General features: G+C 40.1%; 2 protein-coding genes across 2 annotated transcripts in view; one reads left to right on the top strand and one right to left on the bottom strand.

Annotated features, from left to right (window-relative positions):
- LOC139738986 (DNA topoisomerase 3-beta-1-like) overlaps window positions 1-17,034 on the bottom strand; it is a 40,897-nt gene extending 23,863 nt beyond the window's left edge. The window contains exons 1-12 of the mRNA XM_071649601.1: window positions 16,759-17,034; window positions 15,194-15,268; window positions 14,289-14,366; window positions 13,014-13,133; window positions 12,126-12,293; window positions 10,187-10,321; window positions 7,912-8,024; window positions 6,970-7,170; window positions 6,109-6,310; window positions 3,640-3,822; window positions 1,634-1,843; window positions 357-574 (exon numbers count right to left, since the gene is read on the bottom strand). Of these exons, the coding sequence (XP_071505702.1) occupies window positions 357-574; window positions 1,634-1,843; window positions 3,640-3,822; window positions 6,109-6,310; window positions 6,970-7,170; window positions 7,912-8,024; window positions 10,187-10,321; window positions 12,126-12,293; window positions 13,014-13,133; window positions 14,289-14,366; window positions 15,194-15,268; window positions 16,759-16,917 (1,862 nt within the window). The 5' untranslated portion in view covers window positions 16,918-17,034. The remainder of the gene's footprint in view (window positions 1-356; window positions 575-1,633; window positions 1,844-3,639; window positions 3,823-6,108; window positions 6,311-6,969; window positions 7,171-7,911; window positions 8,025-10,186; window positions 10,322-12,125; window positions 12,294-13,013; window positions 13,134-14,288; window positions 14,367-15,193; window positions 15,269-16,758) is intronic.
- Window positions 17,035-17,534: 500 nt separating this feature from the next.
- LOC139739000 (uncharacterized) lies at window positions 17,535-23,153 on the top strand. Its single transcript, XM_071649616.1, has 3 exons — window positions 17,535-17,648; window positions 20,971-21,398; window positions 22,778-23,153. The coding sequence occupies exons 1-3, from the start codon at window positions 17,546-17,548 to the stop codon at window positions 22,940-22,942; spliced, it is 696 nt and encodes a 231-aa protein (XP_071505717.1). The 5' UTR covers window positions 17,535-17,545; the 3' UTR covers window positions 22,943-23,153.
- The last annotated feature ends 758 nt before the right edge of the window (window positions 23,154-23,911 follow it).

Here is a 23,911-nt window from a genome sequence, read left to right as displayed (position 1 = left end):
CAGCTTGGTAAAGAGTAAGCGCTTGAATAGACCCTGTTGTGTTCCATTCATTGTACAGCTCGCACAGCTTGGTAAAGAGTAAGCGCTTGAATAGACCCTGTTCTTCGAGCCTCTTTTCTCAGTTCACACTTATATACTGTGTGTACTTGCTTTCCAATATTTAGATAGGTTAGGAGAGTCCATATGGATAGAGTTATATATCACTTTAAAGCTTAGAGTCTGTTCTTTCAGAATCTGACCTTAACTAAAAATCCATGTCTGGCAACATTTTTGTTGGTTTTGTGGTGCAGAGTCACATATATTCTGATATTCCCCTCTTCATCCCCTAAACCCAGTCAATATCATACTAAGATTACCTGGACATGGGCTTGCCCGTAGCGGCCAGCGGAGAGAAGGAGACCTCAAAGAGGTCATCCATGGACTGGATGTGATCCACAAAGTAGAGGAACTTGCGGGTGAAGATGTCTAGCGTGTGCTTGAGGACGGAGTCGTACTCGGCCCGGCCCTGGGCGATTAGGTTCAGCTGCTCCTCCACGGCTGATCGCATGGTGGGCAGCGAGAGATCTGGGTCAATCTGCAAAACGAGTCATTAAAAACTGTTTTCGTGGACGCTCTCTAACTTTCCAATTTTGAGATTAGTCAAAGAGGATCTCCTCATACACGAACACCATCCAATGGAAAGTAAAGAGTCAAAAACAAAACTTAAAAAGATTACATTAGAAATGAGAATTATTTGTTTGCTGGGGTTTTTGCTTTTCTTCTTTTTTTTCCCCCCTCTCTTCACTTTGTGCAACCTGGGCCCTAAATAGAGCTGTCATTTGTCATTGACTTATTATTTGTCTGGTTTATTGTTGGGGGGGGGGGGGTGGTTATGCAAAGTTAACACAGGCTAACTGGTCCCAACATACTGTAATTGTGGAAAAAGTTGTTGTGTGGATATGTTTGCTAAATTTTGCCCTGCATTTTATAAACTGTTGTCAACATGATAATGCAGAAATATGGAGATAAGACGGAAAATCATGTCATCCCAGAAATTATAAGCAAGCAAAATTCACTAGAAATGGCTAACATGCAGAATTACTTGCACCAATATATTTTCTTCTCTACCAGTATAGTTGGAGGAACTTAAGAATATACATTCTAACATTTTGGCAAAGCTTTGATTATGCGAATCCAACAAACATTTGCCAAAAGAACACTGCAAAACCTGGGTTTGACAACAAAATGGTCTCATTATTCTATGGCCATGTTTGATTTTGTAGCAAGCATGTGTACCTGTGAAGCATCACCGACTTTAGAGGATTACACGCACATGCCAGCATTAAAATCATAAGGAAATGAACTTATCGATAATAACATATTCCTTGAAACGCTACCATTGAGAACAGATATGTGTGTTGAAAGATATTCATATCTCTTAATGAAAGTCAATATGAGGAAAGCAATAATTTTGATCATCGGACTTATGATTTTATCCGAGTTTTGCTGGTACAAGTGGTTTAATGCCTTTTTGACAACTGTGACAAAGAAGTAAACTGAAGTTACACAATCGTAAAAGGTCTCTTGGCTTACTTTCAACTGTGACAAAGAAGTAAACTGAAGTTACACAATCGTAAAAGGTCTCTTGGCTTACTTTTTGATAACCGTGGACCAGCACGATGCCAAGCCGCGTGGGAATAAGGCGACGCCCACTCTCCACCTTCACATAGTTACGCTGGCAGATGTTTTCAATGTGAACGGGGATGCTGGCGTCCGTCCCGATGCCATGTTTCTCCATGAGGGAGATGAGTTCACTCTCCGTCAGGTAGTCAGGGGGGCTGGTCTGCCTCTCACTCAGCTTAGCCTGGGGTTACAAGAAAAAGGAAGATAATTAAAAATAGGCTGCCTCTTCAGTCAGCATTGCTGATTAAAGTCAAATCTATATAGACTGAAGAAGTCGCTTCAACTTAGAGAAAATTCAATTTATGAGTGCTTAAACTTAATGGACTATAAAGAGAAGAGGACTTGAAAATACGTTCAACTTAAGCAATTATTTGACTTATCGTCGCTGGGGCGACAAGACCTCGTATAGTTATACAAAATGTTAAATGTTCACGAGAGAAAAAAACACGTCAACCAAAGCACTGTATCAAGTAGGACAGCCTTTCCTTTGACATGCCATGGTGGCTTCATTTTGGGGGTAAGACAGCTAGGATTTGGACAGGACATCACTTTCATTATCGAACCATTAAACCAAAAAAGTCATTTTCATCAAAATTTCAGATATGAGGCCTTGTGGCCCCAGCAACGTTATGTGAGGTCGACTTAACCCTAACTAGGCCGGGCTATTTAGGTAGATGATAGAGCCGGGGGGGGGGGGGGGGGGGGGCCTCCCAGGCCCCCCCTCCGGATCTCGGCCGTCGACCGCGCGATCGCGACGAAAATTGGCACACGCATTGCCTATGATGTAATCTAAAGTACCATGAAGTTAATTTTTTCAAAAATTATCATTTACACTAAATTATGCTAATTTATGCAAAATGATGCATGAAATCAGATAGTTTGGTATAAATCACTAAATAAAGCTCAAAACAGGCACAATTTTGGTGTAAATATTCTTTTTAGTGTCCTTAGCAAATGTAAGAGAAAAAAATTGCACAATCAGAAAAAAATTTCCTTAGTATTTTATTGTTTTTTGAATTTCTTATGTATTTCTTTGTTTTTCCGACTTTATGTTTTTCATTGTTTTTTCGATGAAATTCGTCCGTGACATTGTTCCGAACAAGAAAATGCGTTATTAATTGATTTTAATCAATAAACCCCCAAAATAATCATGCTTTTATGAAATTTGCCTGTAAACACAGTTTGCATTGAAATTGTACACAAATTCACGTTTTCGAGCAATTTTTGGTCTGACATACACATGCATATTTATGCGCAACTTCAGAACCGTGCACCCGAGCGTCGCAAATTTGGTGTCAAAAGATGCGGGAGACTCGAAAGAAAAAAGTCATGAAACGTCGCGGCGATAGCTTCTCACGATAGCGATACATCGCGCGAAACGTCGAGGGGGGGGCCTCAGAGGCCCCCCCCCCCCCCCCCCCCCCCGGCCTAGTTAGTGTTAAAGCAAGGTTTGATTCTTTGTGGAACCAACATTTCACTCCCACAAGATCAAAAGTTTCCACTGAGTACACTTTCAGATATCAAATCAACTAAACACTGCAGAACACATTAATTAACAGCTTTCTATGTATCTGACAATAGCTTAAATTCACATTGTTTGTTTTTATTGTTCTACAAAATTCCACGTTTCCAGAAATAAACCATAAACATTAAAAAAAATTGCATAAGTGAATTGTCGAATACAGAAATCAAGACCACTGAAAATGTGAAATATGAGAAATCTATGCAGAAGTTTGTAGAGTGTAGATTCCCAGATGCCGATATGAGATGAATTCTTACTTGAAATTCACAGTTGAAAGGGATGACAATTTATGAAGTAGGGATATACAGTACAGAGGTCAAAAAATGTAAAAAAGAAAAGAATGTCCGCAACCCAAAACTTGTAGAGAGTGGCATGATCACCCCATATACGTAAATCACATGTAGATCACCCATGATACGTAAATTATACAAATATAAACAGTACATAAGATATACCTCATCAATGGAGCAGATGTCCCCCTTGCTGACGTTGGGAAGATTCTCCTCGTCTTTGAGGGCTTGCCAGGGCATGACGGCTGTGAAGCCCTCACTGATCAGGGTCTTCCCCGTGCACGTGAAACCCTCGTCACCGATCGCCAGACGGATGGTGGTCACCAGGTACCGGCAGTCGGGACTCACCTGTGTCACGGTTCCAAAGGAACAGAAGATCATAGAGTTCAAAGGTCAAAATGATTGCCTCTGTTCTTCCAGCTTCCTTCTTTCAGTGGGAAATAAGTATCACGCATGGACAAGTATTGAAATTATACAATTTTAACGACACAGTAAGATACCACAGTGCCTCTACACTGGGGAAAAAACAAAACAGTTTCATGGGTCGTGTGTACTTATCAGCTTTGATAACATTTTGGAAGACTTGTGTTTGGTGTAAAAAAGAAAATCCCAAATAAATAGTGGAATAACAGCATGCCATATTTTCAATGATTCTGAAAGAGTTTTCCTAAAAATGCATAAAAACATGCTACATTTGTTCCACAAGTTCAAATCCATGTTTACAGGCCAATGCTTCAAATGTAATCCAAATCATCATGATGTTCACATTCAAGCAGTCACTGATTCTCCACAGCAGCACAAGAAGATAAAGCAAGGCACATTCACAATTTGTTTGAATGGATGCAAGGCCATGCTTCATCATCATCATCATCATCATCAACATTGTCGCCATCGTCATCATCATCACCGTCATCATCATCACTATCACCATCACCATCATCATTAATATCATCATCGCCATCATCACCATCACCATCATCACCACCATCAAAATCACTTCTCTTATCATCAATGTTTCTATTTCTTTGTGACCTCTATGGCCTGCAGGCTGCCCAGTTTGTGATACTCACCCAAACAATTAACACATTCAGTACTTCGTTTGCCGACTGGCAGGTCCCCTGAAGTGTTTTCTTTGCCCATTGCCACAGTCATCTGGATGCTAACTGCCATAGAGTTAGAGTTTCTAACTGAATACAGATTACCTAATCCTTTTAATCCCAACTGCAGTACCATGACCTTTACTATTGGTTCCTGGAACATTGCTAATAGTCCATGGGCCAAGACCCGAAAAATGGGTTATTGGTACCACCTGAGGTGGCAAAACATTTTTGGTGCCATTTTGTTTGTTGGGCATAGATATACTTATCAAGCTATGATAGCATTTCCATATGAGTAGCTTAGTCATAATAAATGAATTTTTAACCAATTTGGTCTCGTTTTTATATCCATATACTTCTGAATCGAAACTAACCGCTATACAAAGAAGAGCACTGTCTTCTGTATGTCCACAGGTGTTCTGTTGTAAACGCGGTGCGCTAAGTCTTTATTCACGGCAGCGAAGGGAATATCGAAAGGGTTATGATGTCCACAGCTGTCACGCGGTGCGCTTAGTCTTTATCTAGACCAATGTACCGTTATCATATCTAAAGTTCCTAATAAAAGGGATTATCTATCCTGTTTTTTTACTACCCTCTCAACAAATACATCAAAAAATCACTCTGTTCATTTACAATATTATTTATTATAATGTATTGTAGTGTAACGGTACATTGTGTTAGCATTATCTTTCATTGTTGGATGGCAATAAAGCGACATTGGCGTGGTATTAGCGTTTTTACCGTAGAGTTTTCACCGGAAAATGATAAATAATTGAAAAATACAATAAAATTCACGAGGAATTGCTTTTTTTGTTGTTGTTGTTTTCAGATAAAGGGGTATACACTGTATCATAAACTTTGGATTTTCCCTTCGCCGTCTTGAATAAAGACTAAGCGCTGTGGACATCATAACCTTTGGATATTCCCTTCGCTGCCTTGAATAAAGACTAAGCGCACCACGTTTACAACTGAACACCTTTGAACATACCAAAGAGATTTTTCCCAGTGAGGAGAAAAATCTTTTTGGAACATACAGGAGACAGTGCTCTTCTTTGTATAGCGGTTAGTCTCGATTCAGAAGTATAGGGATAGAACAACAAGACCAAATAGGTTAAAAATTCATTTTTTATGACTAAGCTACTCATTTGGAAATGCTATCATACAAGGTAGCTTGATAAGCATATCTATGCCTGACAAACAAAATGACACCAAAAAGGTTTTGCCACCTCAGGTGGTACCAATATCTGGCCTGCCCCATGGACTATAAAGGGTGGGTTGGTTTAACCCACTATCCAGTCACATTTAAAGGATTCAATGGATGATGAGGAAAAAGTTAGGAAGGTTACGGGCAAGTAGGCCCTACCCAGGCAAATAAAGGGCAAATAAGCCAAAACCAAAAATACCTCATTTTCTGTAGCACCGAGAGGTAGAGAGAGAGAGCATGAGCATAACTGTTCCAAACCAATGCGAAATCAAATAAGCATGCCTGCGTTACCATTGGTAGACACCACTTAAAAAACAGAAGATGCAAGGTTACCGTGGCAACAAAGTGTCTGGCGATGTACTCGTACAGCCTCCATGCCTCTCCCCCAAGCTCCCCTTCACTGGCTCCTCTCATGGGGGTGATGGGGGGATGGTCCCCTGCGTCGCTCCCCTTGCGTGGGTGGGTGAACTCGCCGTCTAGCAGTGCCCTCACCTCGCTGCTCCAGGGCATCGACATCTGCTGCCGAAGCGTACCTCTGAAGAAGAGGGGAAAAGATATTGGAGCCTTTCCAGAAATTGGTATCAAGGTATCCTCATGAATAGCTTGAAGATTATTTGGAGATTCATACTTTGGACTATTTGGTTTCCTGTTGCTGCAGTTTTACTGTTTGAAAGTACTTTGTCGTTAAAGATCACCTTTCAGCTGAGAGTGTCATAAAACAACCATATACTTCACACAAATAGTGGTATGGGGTACACACATTACATATTTGAAAATGCATGATGCTTTCTCTAATTCCGTACTGTAGTTCTCTTACAATTCCCAATTTAGTATTCAGAAAACATTTTTGCGTATACAGTACTCTTGGATAACGTTGCTGATGTTACAGCAAAGAGAACTGCAAATTTAAATGAGTTGGCTGAACACAAAATAAGATTGATACTCTGATTACATATTGTCAAAATCTCATAAACCTTCAGACAGTACTGAAGATCAAAATATTTAAGTGTTAACAGCATTGATCAAATACGGTCTTCCTTCTATTACCACATCATTTGCAATTATAGGAAATACATTGAGACTCTTTACAGGTCACTGTCAATGTCAGAAGGTGAATGCTTGGTAACTTTTTCATGCCGTTGTCCTGATGAGGCAAAAATAATTCTTAAGTAATGAACATGCTGCTCTCCCTACTTGAGGTCAAAGTTCGCGGGGTACTGTGTGGTCTCTGTGCGGGGGTAGCTGATGTAGCCCTGAATGTAGAGCCTCTCAGCAATCTGCATGGCATGGTGTGGACTCATCCCCAGGGAGGAGCTGGCAACTCGCATTAACTCTACGGTGTTCAGCGCCTGAGGGCGCTGTTTGGCTTTCTCCTTTTGAGATACTGATGTTATTCTATTGGGGAGCAAGATAAACAGAGAGATGGTCAAAATGATGGAAATCATCCCATAACATTACACATGCACTGTATCATATGAAAATTGAAATGATGATCTTTTGAATATTGAATATGTTTTGTGTATAAATTGTTACCATTTTTTTTTAGGACTGGGGGTGTGAAAGCTCGGTAGTAAAATTCATCACACACAAAATGCATGCTGGCCCCAGACAATAGTAAGCTCCCAGCAAATTTGAATGAAATGAAAATGAGATAAATAACTTCATTTTGCAATTCAATTCAAAAGAATTTTTAATTCCAATAACACATGTTTGTTGTACAAATTCAATGAAAACAAAATGTACAATGTATTTATATTACAACAAAATGCATATCCATGGAACTCATCGATCAAAATAATAGCGTTAATGGAAAAGAGGAACCCACGTAAAAGACAAGCTTGTAGAAATGTGGGCCCCTCAATACATTGAACTTACAATAGAACAAAAGTAAAGGTAAGGAAACACAAACACACACACACACACACACATGCAACAAACACACAGGTACAAGATGCTCACAGTAAAACAAGAACATACACAGGACAAACAATGAGACAAAGGAAAGGGACAGGTTAGAGCGGGAAGGAAGGATGTAAGGAAAAGAAGAAAAGGAGGGAGGAGAGGAGAAGAGGACTATCGAGAAGAAGCAACGAAGAGGAAGAAAGGAAATGGAGCATCCAATGATGCAACACTGACCTCGCATCCTTCTGTCCCTTGATGATGTTGAGGAACATCTGGGCCACGTCCCGGTCGAACACCCTGACCCGGTCCCAGTCCAGATGCAACTTTCTCCCACTGTCATGTGACACCTAGGAGCAGGAGGAAGAGCAAGGTCAAAGGGCAAAGGTCATACAAAAAATCTTTAACTCTTTATTTGTCATGGTGTAAATCTCCTGTGTGCCACATTATTCTGAGACAGCAGCGTACAGTTAGTCATGCTTTGGGAAAACCTGTTTTTCAAATCTGTGCAACTTTCATAGATTTTTGTGGATACGGAAATGCATGAGATAAACTGCCAAACTTTTCTTTGTAAATTGCGTGACAGCTCTATTTTTGTTTTTTTTTAAATAACCTGTCGCTCCATTATTGTAGAGGTATGACTTTGTACACAAAGCAGTGTTAGAAACTGAGAATTTCCTAGAGAATCCACTTAGGAATACCACTTGATAGACAATAGCCAAATAAAGTATGGAAGCTACACGTGACAGGATTGGAATCGCAAGAAAAACTTTCAATGTACCTGGGCATTTGGTGATTTATCAATCAGTTTTGGCGAGTTTGTGTGTTTGAGCAGAATATGTGAACTTGGTACACTGTCAACTGAGTCGGGCATGGGAACATGGTATAATGTACATACACGTAGAGAGTTTCAGATGGAAATGAAACGTTGGTTCTCAAAGGAATTTGGGGATCCTTACAATGGCCGCCTCAGTTTGATGCCTATTTGACAGATGCCACACCACTAGAGTGTGTTAGAAATATACAATCAGCAGTAGACTGTGAATTTGTCAAACTTCCCACAATACTATTATACAAATAGGGCATGCTCTATGGTGCACTATACTGGATTGTAGAACGACAATTACTAAATTATCCCGAGTGCTGTTTTGTTTCACTGAGGCTGCAGGCCGAGGTGAATAGAACTGCATGAGGGATAAGTTTTAATAGTATTTGGAGTTCTACTGGCGCATCAATAGAACATGCCCTAATTGTTATAGTAAATAGGTCCCTCGATCTGCGTGTATTTTCCGTAGGTCTAGGCCCTAGATCTAACATTAGACTCACCGTAACCGCAACCTTGCTCACGTACAGCGCGACGCTATATAGTACAGCCGCGTATGCGTATTGCACAGAGCAGACTCGCGTATAATAAACTGCTACATTCTGCATCCAGTGCGCTACGCGCGCATACGTTGAAATGCTCGGCCTTGTCCTACTACGTCCCTCGCTGCGCAAATCTGTGCGTACATAAAGCGTAGGCGCGCTGTAAGTGTTCGGTATAGTGGCACGACTGTTCACTATACCCAAAGTTTTTCAACAATCACGTGATGCAATCCAACCAATCACAACAAAAATTTTACTCTACCTATTTACTATAACGAGATGATTGAAATGACATGTCAAAAAAGTCTGCATCACAAAAAATCAGAACAAAGTCCCATTAAAAGAATATGTGTCTCAACAGTTTAATGTTGGCCGACAGAAAAATGTTTCACAAGGATGCACCATGTTGCCTTAACGGCAAAAACAACAATTTAGACTTCCAAAAAGCCTGCAATGTATGGTCTTACATCTTTTCTAACTTTCAAATCAGATGCAAGATTCACAAATGATCACCTGATGTGTTTGCCATGTACAAAAGTCATTTTAGGCATATTCATCTAATGTTTCCTTTCTTATCTCAGTATGTCAAAGCCTCCTACTTGCATAGCACAAGACAAAAATTTGATCCATCAAACAGAGGAAATAAATGACCTATCCTCTGATGGCAAAATACTGACCAGGTTTTGCAACCTTCAGAGATTCAAAGTAATTCACCTGAAATCAAATGTGCATCTGAGGATTTACTTTGTCCAGGTACACCTAAATCTTGCTTTATAGAGGAAACCTGTCCAGAGCAGTGGACAGGTGGACCTATAATGATTGCAATGAGCCCAGTGAGGGCAGACTGATTTTGCTACAACACGCATTTCCCATAGATACCTGCCGGAGTATACGCGGGACCCATCCTTAACAGGTTAAACTCGTCTTTCTACTGGCCAGTTATTTACCATACGGAAGCCGGGCTGTAGTATCCTCCACCTTCTTATATTTTCTCACAAACAGTCTACACTCTTTGTGTGCTCTGAGTGCTGATTGGCACAGTAAACTCCATAGCAGTGTACACACTGTCCAAAGTCCCCAGCACAAGTAGGGTTTAGCAGAACTCTCCTGTGTGAGGCAATCTTCATTAATAGGATTTTGGACCAACCTGAATCTGGATGACCCAGAACGGCTCTGGCTTGAAGGACTGGATCTTGTCGTGTCTGTCAACGCAGAAACCCAGCGTTGGAGTTTGGCACGGGCCGAAGGAGATCAGAGTGCTGTCCAGGTCTCCATATTTTCCCTGGAATAAAACAAGAAATACAGTGTTGGCCATTAAAGAAGGATATAGTGAACAAATGGTACACCTGAACATCTAAAGAAACAAGAAACAAATCAACCCCTCTCCTCAATATCAATATCATGCTTGCCAATTCTAAACTTCAGGAAACAGGAGTAACTTGGAGAAATTGATGCAAAAACAGAAATTTTCACCCATCTCCCAAACATACTATTTATCAGAATTTGACAAAAATGGAAACACAAGGTTGAATAAAGCTTCCTCCTACTAAAGAAATAAGAATGTTCCTACTGATTGGGAAAGGTCAGCAGATAAATTGTACGCAATGTGTACAATTTGGAATAGTTTTATTACACCAAGAGTTCTCAAGGTGGCATAAACAAAGACGAAATGAAATAAATCTACACAAGCCTAGCAATCGTTTTACCTCAGTGAAATATTCTGCTGTCCATACAGTCATTCATGAAGCAAAATGTGCAAGGTTGCTACCCTTTGATGACTGTGTGTGTGTGTGTGGGGGGGGGGGGGGGGGGGGAGGAATGGAGGATTCTTCAAAAATTGTGAGTTTTATATATGTGACCCTGCATCACAAAACCAACAAAAAGTCGCTAGACATGGATTTTAGTTAAGAGCAGATTCTGAAAGAGCAGACTCTAAGCTTTAAAATGATGTATAACTCAATTCAAATGGACTCTTCTAACCTATCTAATTATTGGAAAGAAAGGACACACTCTGGAAAAAGTGAACTGAGAAAACAAGCTCTGAAGTACAGGGTCTATTCAAGCACTTAGTCTTTACCAAGTCATGCTAGCTGTGTGATGAATTGAACAAAAAACAGGATGTTGACCACCAGAGCAACAACAATGAAGGGATTATCAGATTAAGCCAAAATTGTGCATGCGTCATGAACATATTCTGTAGATGATTAATGCCAACTTTCAACGCAGTGGCATCATTCTTTTCAAAGTTATTGTAGTTGAAAGTGAAGAGTATGGACAGAGTTTTTAAGAAATGAAAAGAGGGCTCTATGATAAACACCTAATCACACTATTCCACCAAAAAAGTGTTCAAGAAAAACTGCTGAAAAACACAAGTTCCTGTTTGTTTTATGATCCCAAACTTTATCATAATGTAAAAGAAGACTTGCTCTTTCAGAAAATATGAAAAACTGAAGATTGGTTAGGTTGGCCCATTTCACCTATTTGCAGTCCTCACACAAAGTCACTGTGGTGCTACTTTTTGTTTGTTTTGTGATGCATGGTCACATATCAAATACCTCACGGCTGAATTTCCACAGCTGAAGATCAACATTAATCGTGAAACTGAGTTTCTTTTGATATCATGCAATGCCAAGGTCTTTTGTCCCCTTGTACAGTGTTGTATGTAACAATCTGATCATCTGTAGGCTTGACTGCATCTGGAGCCCGCAGCACTCTTTCCCACAAGCTAAGTTCATATAGTGGCCAGCTTTTCTACAGTTTCTATGGCAGGTTTTTGAGATACCAGCAATTCTTGTTATGATAAAGTCCGCAGGACTGGCTGTATTGTCTTGCTATAAGTAAATCAGAATAACCTAACAGACAAAGCAGAACAAATGTACATAGATAAAAATCAAGGACCTGAACTTTTATTTTGGCGTAAAAAAATTCTGTTATAACTGTGTTCGTTATAACAGAAGTGCACTGTAGAAGCTCAGGATCTGGAGAATCAGGACATGGATATTTGAAAACTCTATCAGGCTTTCAGAGTCTCTGGTTACATCTCATGTTGAATTTGTATGATGGCAGAATTTTTGTCTGATCCCAACCTGAAAATACTTCGTCTGGAAGCGAGTGAAGGCACAGCCAATCCTCAGGTCCAGCTCCTGTCTGGCATCCACCGACATGGCCTCGTTCTTGTTAGGCTCGACCAGTGTGTTCATGGCTCGCCGGATATCGGTGTCTGTGATGGCGCTGAACTTGGCGCGGAAGATCACCTGTCAAGGTGAGCATGGAAAGATTTCAATATCGTGAGTAACTGCCGACATGGATGTATCATATAATACAAGTACATGGATATGAAATTCTGCTTCATTGCAATAAGGAAATGACACAAGATAGTTGACATCTTACAACCCTTTCAGAGAACCTTTACCTACTTGGTCACCCACTCAACTCCTGGCGATCCAATGTAGATAGTACAGCATATCATCAGCACTGAACATATTATCCCCTCCCCCCCCCCCTGCTTCAGACTAAGAGTTGATTAACCCTTTCTGTGCCAGACACTCTGAACAATGTGTACATTCTTATGGGGATTACAATGCCAAGCAGTACACGACGCACGTAACGGGTTAAGCCAGATGAAATTCACAAGCACAAGAGCATGTCGCCCCAACTGTAACTCGGTCGGTGTGCTTGACAACCCAGTAACTGGACACTTTCTGGCTGGAGAGGTGTGTGAATTCATTGGTGTTTGTACAGACAGGCTTTTTTCTGTCTCAAATCCACATGTAGCACTGAACAATCAGGACATACTTACTCTAGGGGTGAGGAAAGCACACTTTGGCTTTTTAATTTTTATCCATGTTCCAAGAGGAACTGCTGGCAGAAAGCTTCTGCACCAGAGAAATTCAATGGGCACAGCCAGCTACTTTACATTTATGTGGAGTAAACCAGCCCAAAGGAAGGTCAGCGATGGTAAAATAAGCCCTTACCTGATCTCTACCCGAGGATCTACTCATCATCGGCTGTACGTAGTTGATGACCTCGAAGCATATATTCTCTCCTTCTTTGTCACAATCCAGCCAGAGTACGAGGTAGTCACACCCTCTGCCCTGTAGGGTAGTGAAGAGAGTGTGATTTTGATTACCCCACTGCCAATGAGAACCTGTTCACAGACATGCAAGGCCTGTACTTCCATACAAACAAGCCAAACTATACCATTTAGTCCTCAGCACATTTTTGATCACTCACATCTCCTTCTTCTACACTTGATACCATGCTATTTGTGTCCTCCTCCTTCCTTTTTTTTTTTCTTTCAATAGTCTTGTTAATCTTTTATGAACTTTACTTTTATTTTTATTGTTATTTTGCAAGTAGACTTTACCTCTTTATGCACCACAGTGTAAACTCCACTGTGTGCCATACTCTCCTAAAACTGCCATGCAGGCATGCTATAGGAAACATTGTTTTTTTTTTTTCAAATCTGTGTAACCTTTCAGAGATTTTTGTTATGCTGGAAAAAAAATGAGCAAAGTTGTACATAAAATCCCAAGCTTTGCTACGATGTAAATTTTACGACAGATCTTTGATTATGTTTCTTTTAAATGATCATTAGCTACATTATTGTCCCGGCATTACCACTACACACAAAACAGTTACAGAAACTTAGAATTTACTTGAAAATCAAAGAAGGTACACAATGATATTCAATCACCACACTATGCAAGCTACATGTTAGAGGATGTAATCACGAGTGAAACTATGGAATTTGGCAATTTATCGATCAGTTTGGGTGGATTTGTGCGAACTTGGCACGCCGTCGACCGAGTCAGGTGTGTGAACATGGCACATAAAGAGTTAAATGGGCAGTCAGAAAGGTAGAGAAATGATAAAGATGCAGAATGATAAACTCAAATCTGCTTAACCCATTGAAGATGGGCTGATTTTGCTACAACACACATTTCCCATAGACACTTGCTCAAGTATATTTGGGACTCGTCCTCAACAGGTTATTTTTCCTCCCCAAAATGAAACAAAAATATGAATGAAGTAATTAACTTGAGCAACTAACTTTGCTTGCTTACATGATGATATTGGTAAGTACTTTATTGGCACCTGAAATGCAGCTACAGTGTATAATCTCATTCAAATTCTTTCAAAGAATTGAAGTACAAGAAAAAGAAAAGACTTGCTGATAGCCCTAAAGGAAGATTCTACTCTACCAACAACGTTGCTAGTAAATATCTGCCTTTCCCCATCCATCTTACCTCCTGCGCAAGAAACTTTGGCATGTTGAGGATTGGGTTAGCCTCTTTCTTCTCCGTGATGGCACCAAACAGTTCAGACTACCAATCCATTGATACAAGAGGAAACAAGAAGAGTAAAACTGTTACATGTATCTATCAGACAAAATTCAGATTACAGAGAACAGACAACAAGGACAACAGATGACCATTTACAAACACACACACACACAAAAAAAAATGCTTGAAGGTGAATAGCTACCTTCCATTCTGTACATCGGGAAACATACAAAGTACTACATTAATGAGAACTACAGTATTTGAAAGCGTTTTCCTGGCAGCTATCTTACATCACAAACTGAGGCTCACTATTGCAACAACAACAACAACAACAACAAAAATATCTGTGTGAACACATACATGTAGATTACATATTCGAAAGCAAAAAAAAATTATCAAAACGGTTGGAGACATCACAGATTATCAGATTATTAATGGTAGATAATACATGAGGTGGGGATACCCTCTTTTCAACTTCTCTTAAATTACACATTGCTGCCATGTTGCTAGATGATATGCTCATCAGCGGCATCATCCACTGAAATTTAAAACAAAAAAATGAAATAACTGCAAAAAAAGAAGAAGAAGAAATTGAATTCTGAATGTTTCTACTTCATGCTGTCAGAAGGAAAATATAGAATAAGGGTGATCGACTACTTCATCAAACTGTGTCAAAATGGAGAGCTTTCCCATAGAACCCTCATCTCAATTCAACCCCGATACAGACTAGTAGAATCATTAAGTCATTGATGAGGACGGGCTGATTTTGCTATAACAGCATTTCCCATTGACGCTTGCCCAAGTATACTTGGGACTCATCCTCAAAAAGTTAATCAGTTTAGTGAACAAACTTCAGCTGCTCCACTCACAGGATCAACTTTGTCCCAATTGTTGAAGCGAGGATGGAAGTCGAGTCCGTTGACATGGCCACAGACAGATGTCATCTGTCATGAAAACATAAGCAAGAAGTAGAAGAAGCATAGAGCAATCATAGCTGGATCTTTCTGGGAATAATTTCACTTCTTAGAATTAAATATCAATTTCAGTAATTGGACAAATATGCTATCACTAGATATTTGTACAAACTGCAAAAAAAAATATGACATTTTGAAATAGCTGTCATTTAATTATTCAATCAAATGCATACACATAGCAAAGTGCTACAAATTAACGTACTGTATGCGGTGGCAGGAATTGTTCCCTGTCTCTGCTACTTTTAAGTTATGGTGAGAACAGTGACTGTTTCATTGATAAAGCAACAATATTTATAATTCTACTTCCATTTCGCATTTGTTGAGTTAACTCAATAACTGTCTAAGACGTCAGTAAGTAGTACAGTTGAACCTCTCGTATCCGGACAAGTCGGGACCGGGGCTTATCCGGATAAGGGATTTGGCCGGATACGGGAGACTCAATGCTTTATACATGTACATATACATACACATGTACTGATGTAGCCCATTCTACACTGTAGTACCACATGTGGTAATGTGTATACTGCCACCTTTTCATTGTTACACTCAGTAATAGACCCCAAAATAGAGGTTCGTGTTTGCAAGAATGAAATCATTTTCTTTTATAAATTCTTGGGATGATTTACCTAATAAAATAGAAATGTATCAAGTATATGTAATTCATGTGTGTTTGTGTAGGAGTTCTCAAGGAATTGGGAATCCCCGAAATTATTTTAAAAAAAAATCACGGCGAGATTGCGTCCGTATAATAGAGAGATCCGGATAAAGGGAGGCCGGATAAGAGAGGTTCAACTGTAAGTGTAACTCATAATCAGTGACAGTGGGTGGACTAAGTCCAATCATACCCGGTAACTGTTAGGGCGGTAAGATTTTACCCACAATACTTTTTCACAGTGCTGTAGAAGTAGAACCACTAGGGTCTAGACTAGTCCACTAGACCACTACTGAACCAGACACTGAAGTTGTATGGCACACAGTGTGTCATTACTGCCAGGGACGTACTATCAGCAGCTTATGTGTACGTGTAAATTTGATTTAGGCCTTAATTTAGGTTAGTTAGCTTACTTGTACACATCAGACAATGCATGGTCATGTCATGAAACATGTAACAAGATTAAATTTACCATTGTTAGGCGCCTACATAAAAAATATATATATATATATTTTCCCATGTTTAGATCTAAGGTTAGACCGCGTTTCTACCTAATTTACAATCATTGGAATCATATTCATAAATTAACATGATAACTTTACAGTTACAAATTGTGAGTAAAATTAGAATCTAAAAGGTTATTCTATACAAGTCACAAGAACTTTAAGAAGTGCATGTATTATCCTGAGTGATAGTGATACGAATATCCAACTCCCAACAATCTATAAAATTTAACACACAAAATTTTACAAAACAACAACGTTGTCGTTGACCTCAACTTGAGGTGCGCCACTGCTGCCGTACTTACCTTGAAGCTAGCTTGCTGTCCCCGGAACGTTCCCGTGTACTCATGGACAGAACACGCTCCATTAAATCCCCGACGTGATTTCAGACTTCCGTAAGATAATATTTTAGCCAGCGATTGTGCCAGCTGAGGCTTTTCTGCCACCATTAACACCACCTTCATTTTATTCTGATTCGATCTACTTAAATTCCTAGGTCAAAATAAACCTTCAGTTATAAGCCCACATATCAAATTTCGCCGAAATTCTATTCAACAGCCTTCCAAGCTTCCTAGCTCTTTCATGAGTGTCAGGGAGGAGCCATATTGTGTCTCGTTCATTTATTCTTCTGTTTTAATTTTGTATGCCAGTAAATAATTCAAGTTATTGTCCAATTTACTAACCAAATATATTTTATTCATAAGAATATTTATACTCATGTTGATGAAAGGAAATTTAAATTTCCTTACATTTTTTTTTTGTGTGTTAAAGTTGACGAAAAGATTTGACGTGCTAGATTGACATGTGTTCTGCTTGTGCACGTAAACAACACGTTACTGCACTGCACTGTACATGTATGTACGTCGTAGGGATTAAAGTTTTTTAGACTCTATTACTAGACTCTATTACTAGATCTAGGTCTACTCTATTATTTCTTTTTGCAGGCGGTCGACACTTTCTCATGTTGGCATTATCGTCTGATGTTAGCGCACACACTGCAAGCTCATTGTGGTGAAACCTGTCTCATCACTCTGCTCTGTTCATGCTGGTCTGCTAGCTAAGCTGCGGAACTGCACAATCACCATCTCGATCATGGCTATGCGATCCTCATCCCCGAAGAAGAGTCAAGCTAGGTTCCTTGCCTCACGGCGTCCCTCCGCCATACATAAGAAGGTCATTGGAAGTGTCGAGGAAGGTATGTTGAAATTGTGAGTGCAATGCTAACAGTTAGACCCTCTAAATAGGTGATCTAGGTGATCCACACAAGGCCCCTGGTCCTGACGGAATCCTACCCTTCGTGCTGAAACAGTGTGCTCCAGAATTAACACCCATACTCACAAAATTGTATAATACTAGCATCCAAAGAGGTACACTTCCCAGCGGATGGCTGAGGGCCAACATCACCCCAGTATTTAAACATGGGAAGCGCTCAGATCCAACAAATTACAGACCGATATCACTGACATCAGTCTGCTGTAAAATTCTGGAACATATAGTATATAGACATGTTATAAATCATCTCGAGGACCACAATGTTTTATCTGATTATCAACACGGATTTAGATCCAAAAGATCCTGTGAAACCCAACTGATTACCACCATCCAAAGCATCTCGGATGCCTGTGATAACCCAAGTGTCAAGCAAGTGGATGCTATCTTACTGGATTTCGCTAGAGCTTTTGACACTGTGCCACACCGTATTGAAGAAGATCACCCACTATGGAATCACAGGGAGTCTGCACAAGTGGATATCCGCATTTCTTACAAAACGAGAGCAATCAGTAGTTATCGAAGGGGCAAAGTCCAGTCCTGCTCGGGTAACTTCAGGTGTCCCACAGGGGACAGTCCTTGGACCCCTATTATTCCTAATATACATCAATGATCTTCCATCTGGAATTGAGTCCAAAGTATGTCTTTATGCCGATGACTGTATTCTATACCATGAAATCCGCTCACCGTCAGATAGTGTTGTTCTCCAAAATGACCTCCAGCGCCTAGAAAAGTGGGCGAAAACGTGGCTAATGTCATTTAAATTGCCAAAATGCCAGATGATCCACTTCACAAAAAAGCGTACCATTATCCCAACTTCATATACACTCTACGGCCATCGCCTTGCAGAGGTGTCACAACACAAGTACTTGGGAATAACCCTGTCATCGGATCTAAAATGGAATACACATATTGACAACATCACCAACAAAGCAAGCAGTATGCTCGGATTTCTACGGCGTAACCTCCATAGAGCCCCTCTTAATGTCAAAGTACAAGCATATAAGAGTTTAGTCCGCCCTCACCTGGAGTACTGTAGCCCTGTTTGGGACCCGCACACTTTGAGGCTTATCCAAAAAGTAGAGGCTATACAAAGGAAAGCTGCCCGTTTCATAACCAACGATTACAATTATGGAAGCTCTGTAACAACCATGCTCCAGAATATCAAACTACCTACCCTGGAACATAGGCGTCACATGAACAGTATCATATCCATGCATAAAATAATCTATGGCCTGGTTGATTTGCCCTTCGAAAGACATGGTGAATTCAACCCTGAACCACTTAGAAGGACCAGGAGTTGGAAGCCTCTTCAAATCAAGCTCCCTACTTCCAGAACTGATCTCCACCTACACTCATTCTTCCCAAGAACCACCAGATACTGGAATTCCTTACCACAAGCAATAACCAATATAGCTGATCCATGTTCATTTAAAGATACATTATTCAAACATTTTGAGTAATGTCCCTTCTACCATGACCTATGAACCAAAGTTGAGTGTTGCTCTACCAGGGCTGATCAACGTACACCATCAAGATCAAGATCAAGATCATCCAGATTTCACCAAATTACGCTGTTAAATTTTAACTTAAAGAAGGATCGTGCGTAAGTCATGATGCCATGGACTTTCTGACCGTTCAGCTAACGTTAGAGATTATACATTTAATAATTTATTATTATCATTACCTGTATTTTTTTTTTTATACCCCCGCCAAACGAAGTTTGAAGGGGGTATAGGAATCAGCGGACGGTCGGGCGGTCGGGCGGTCGGTCGGGCGGTCGGTCCGTTGCAAATCTTGCGTCGCGAACTACTTCCTCAGTTTTCAACCGATTCCCATAAAACTTGGCACAGGTGTGTGCCTTGGGTTGTAGATGTGCAAGACATATTTTTTGACAGTACCCAAAAGTACGTTGCCATGGTAACGGCATATTATGGGCAAAAATGGGTACAAATCTTGCGTCGCGAACGCCTCCCACAGTTTTTGATCAATTTTTATGAAATTAGGTACAGATGTTCATCTGAATATGTTAATGTGCAAGACACATATTTCCGCAGTGGCAAAAAGTGCGTTGCCATGGTAACGGCATGTTATTGGTAAAATATAGGGCAAAATGCTTCATGGCAAAACTGCTTCATCAGTGTTCTTCCAATTCTCATGGAATTCATATTGAATGTTTGTCTTAGGATATAGGTCAGCATGACACATTTCTTGACAGTGACAAAAAGTATGTTGCCATGGTAACAGCTCACATATTATGAGCCAAAATGATGGAAAATTTTGTGTTGCAAACTGCTTCCTCAGTTTTTGCCCAATTTCCATGAAACTTGGTACAGATGTAACGTGCCTTTGGTTGTAGATGTGCAAGACGCATTTTTCGACAGTACCCGAAAGTACGTTGCCATGGTAACGGCATACTAATGGCAGAAGATCAAGGAAAGATCTTGCGGATTTAACTACTTCCTCAGTTTTTTGACCAAAGCTTATGAAATGTTGTTTTGACCAAAGCTTATGAAATGTTGTTTGGCGGGGGTACAGCGACATTTCTAGTTTACAATGAGGTTTGTTTAGAACAGGGGGATTACACCATGATTGTGAAGGCTGATCCAAACGATGCTCAGTACAACGTACGTACATGTATGTGGTCTTTGGCCACTCTTAATTATTTTTCCATTGATGGTGTGTCGTGTGTACGTGCCCTTTAAAGTTTATATCAATACTGTAGCTGGAAAATATAGATGAATGGTATAGACTATGTCTATAGATCTGTGTATTTGGTTGAGATGAGGATTCGGCTTTTAACCCGTTGAGGACAAGTCCTGAGTATGGTATACTATAGACGTGGTCTACTCGGCTCGGGCAGGTGTCTATGGGAAATGCGTGTTGTAGCAAAGTCAGTCCGTCCTCAACGGGTTAATTTTTTTGCGAGATACTCAAAAAACACTTTATGAAATATTAACCCGTTGAAGACAAGTCCTGAGTATACTCGTACTCGGTCAGGTGTCTATGGGAAATGTATGTGTTGTAGCAAAATCAGTCCGTCCTCAACGGGTTAAAGAGCATACAATTCTAAGAGGAATTCAAAGTTTATTATGGAAATCGGTTTTGAAATGGCTGAGATATCCAAAAACAAAACGAAACAACGTGATCCCATGGCATTAAAAGGTGAGTCCCACCTTTTCTTAGGTTTGCATGTTCAAAACTATACCAACCCTTTAACTAAGGTCTTGCTTTTCATTTCCCAACAGGTCAAGGCTACGCTGACAAACGGAAAAGAAAATTCATCAACAAGTATCAGAAGATAAGAAGGAAACATAAGCTGCAAGCAGAGAGGACAACTTCTGGAGGAGGAGGTGGAAAAGTCGACACGAATGAAATTCAGTTATTTCATCCTAGCAGACTACATGATGGAAAAGCAGGAAGAGAAGTTGATGAATTCCCTGATAAAAATGAGGTGACAGAAGCAGAGGTGTCAGACTCAAAGGAAGGGACGTCTTTGGGGAAAGAACGTGTGCATGCGACGACTGTAGAATCAGAGGAAATGCCGAACAGTGGTGGTGCAGAAAACAGAAGGAGGTATAAGAAAAGAGGAGGCAAGAAAAATGGCAAGAGCCGGTTCAGCAAAGCTCAGGATGAGTTCAACCGAAAGAAGAAGGCTGATCAGATGAGGCTAGAGGTATCCTTCAAATAACCAGAATGTATTTGTAGCTACCATGCAGAGTTATCTTTCCCTTTTCAGGGCTGCAGCGTAAAATGACAAGTGTTTGGTATGCAACAAGTTCACTAATAGTGCTTGTGTTAGGCTCACCGACAACTGTATTGGGCTGGACTCCGCTCTTGTGCCTTATGTAGACACCACAGTACATATAATTTTGTCCCATTCTTTTGCCTCGGGATGAAGTTTTCTTGAGAAAGCAACATTATCATGTAGTGGCATGCCACATCTTGCCAGATATATTATTAAGTAGAGAGATCAATATTTATGTCTCTTTTTTTTTTTCTCTCATTATTGTAGAGACATATGTGACCCGCCACAATAAAAGGATCCTAAAGTCGCTTATGGCTATAGCCAAGAAAATTGAGTTTGAAGTCAGATCATCAAAATCGGTCAAAACGATTGGATTTCTGTTTTTGGCATAATTTTGTAGTATAATGGATGGTCTATCATCTGCCGAAATTTCAAAGCTAATTGATCAAAGGAAAGGCAAGAAATTAGCGTTTTTCTGGGTCATTATTTTCTGACTTTCAACGGAACAGAAACACATCCGAAGATTTTGGATTTAGCGCCGCAGCTACACTCTGCCCCTAGCAACGAGGGAGTGATTTTATTGGTCAGTGTGTGGCATCCTGGACTGTGATTGGTCATGCGTAGACCACTGGCTATGGGCTTGAATGAACATCGCAAATGTTGTTAGGAGCATACCTTATAATTATTGTCAAGAGGTGAAAATTGTCTTGCCTCCCTTGATCATGATAGCTTGGAAGGAAAACTTTGAAGGCGGTTTTCTCGAAACACTGATTTCCTAAACCACGCGACATGCACTGATAAAATCATTTCCGCAACCGAGTACTTTTATGAGTCATTTTATTTATGAATGTAAAGTGGAATTGAGTAAGGGAATAATGTCATGTCATTTTCAAAACATTTTCCTCGCCCGACTTTCGGATCCTTTTGTTGTAGCGGGGCACATATTTTGATGTATCATCAATAATTTTATCTTTTTTTTCTTTTCAAACATCCAATTGCCAGAAATGTTCCACTAAGTTCATTCAGTTTATGTTGGTACATTCTGACTGAACATGTTTATCTTTAAAAAGATTTCATGCCATGTTTAGGTCCCTGTTGGAGATGAGTCCCGAGAATACTTGGGCAGGTGTCTATGGGAAAATAGCAAAATCAATTTACCAAAACTGTACCATCCCTTTAAATACCTTTTCAATGCCTAAGATGAGAATGAAGAGATTGTGACTCAGAACATTTTTTAAAGACATATTTGTAATTTTGTTTGTCTTTCATTTATTTTTTTTTAAATTTATTACACTGTAATCCTCCAGACTCTACGGCGGCAACAAGAAGAAAGGTCGAAGTCCCTGGAGAAATACCGGCAGAATAAGGCAGAGCGCCACCACAAGATGAGCAAGCGGACAGCGAGGGGGCAGCCCTTGATGAAGTTTCAGATGGAGGTCCTATTGGACAAGATCAAGTCCCAGTCCCGTTGACAGAGGTCATTGAGCGAAAAGACAAGTCAAATCTTCTGAGGTGACAGCATTGCCATTTTGCCGTGCGTTGCTGATAGAATAAACTGCCCCTATGGTCTCTCTAACAGGGCTGTCCTGTTGACTGTAAGTGCCTTGAAGGTGTAAAAGTGTGTGTGTAGAGTTTAATTGCAAAGCAGGTTAAAGGGATGGTATAGTATTAGTGGAGATGAGAATTGGACTTTCAACTTTTTGCGAGATAACAAGAAAACACTTTAAAACACCATTTTAAGAGGAATTCAAAGTTTATTTGAAGAAAATCGGGTTTGGAATGACTGAAACATCCAAAAAACAAGGTAAAACAAAGCAATCGTAATAAAGTGTTAGTCCCATACTTTATTAAATCGTCTTTTTTGGATATCTCAGCCATTTCAAAACCAATTTTCATCAAATAAACGTTGAATTCCTCATAGAATTACATGCTCTTTCATATTTCATAAGAGGTTTCTCATTATCTCACCAATAAATGTTAGAAACCTGAAATTAGGTCTCAACTAAAACTATACAATCCCTTTAAGCCCAATTTTAAAGTATATGTACCGGTACGTTCATTTTTAGGCAGAATAAAATAAATCTTTTCCAAAGATACCTCTCTTGTTACATAACACAAAATATTCTTTAAGTAATGGTGAGAAATGTCCCATATTTTCTGGGGGTTTTTTTGAGTGTGTTTTTAGCTCACCTGAGCCGAAGGCTCAAGTGAGCTATTGCGATCGCTCTTCGTCCGGTGTGCGTCGTGCGTCGTCTGTCGTGCGTAAACTTTTTACATTTTCATCTTCTTCTTGAGAACCCCATGACCGATTTTCACCAAACTTAGCAGGTAGCATCCCTAGGGGAATAGGATGTCAATTTGTTCAAATGGGCACCATGGCCCACCTGGGGGGCCCCAGGGGGGCCCAAACACCCTAAAATTAAGGAATCTTTAAAAATCTT

The sequence above is a fragment of the Diadema antillarum genome, unplaced genomic scaffold (genome assembly GCF_040938485.1).
Source record: "Diadema antillarum isolate AM-2024a unplaced genomic scaffold, OU_Dant_1.0 seq00000778_RagTag, whole genome shotgun sequence".
NCBI classification, from domain to species: Eukaryota; Metazoa; Echinodermata; class Echinoidea; order Diadematoida; family Diadematidae; genus Diadema; species Diadema antillarum.
Note: the sequence above shows the minus strand (reverse complement) of the source record. Positions and strands in the feature narration are given on the sequence as shown.

Bases quoted from the DNA above. Each gene is read 5' to 3' on its own strand.
- LOC139739000 (XM_071649616.1), top strand. From the start codon at position 17,546: ATGGCTATGCGATCCTCATCCCCGAAGAAGAGTCAAGCTAGGTTCCTT. The intron at 17,649-20,970 runs GTATGTTGAAAT...ATTTCCCAACAG, and splicing joins CATTGGAAGTGTCGAGGAAG to GTCAAGGCTACGCTGACAAA. The intron at 21,399-22,777 runs GTATCCTTCAAA...GTAATCCTCCAG, and splicing joins CTGATCAGATGAGGCTAGAG to ACTCTACGGCGGCAACAAGA.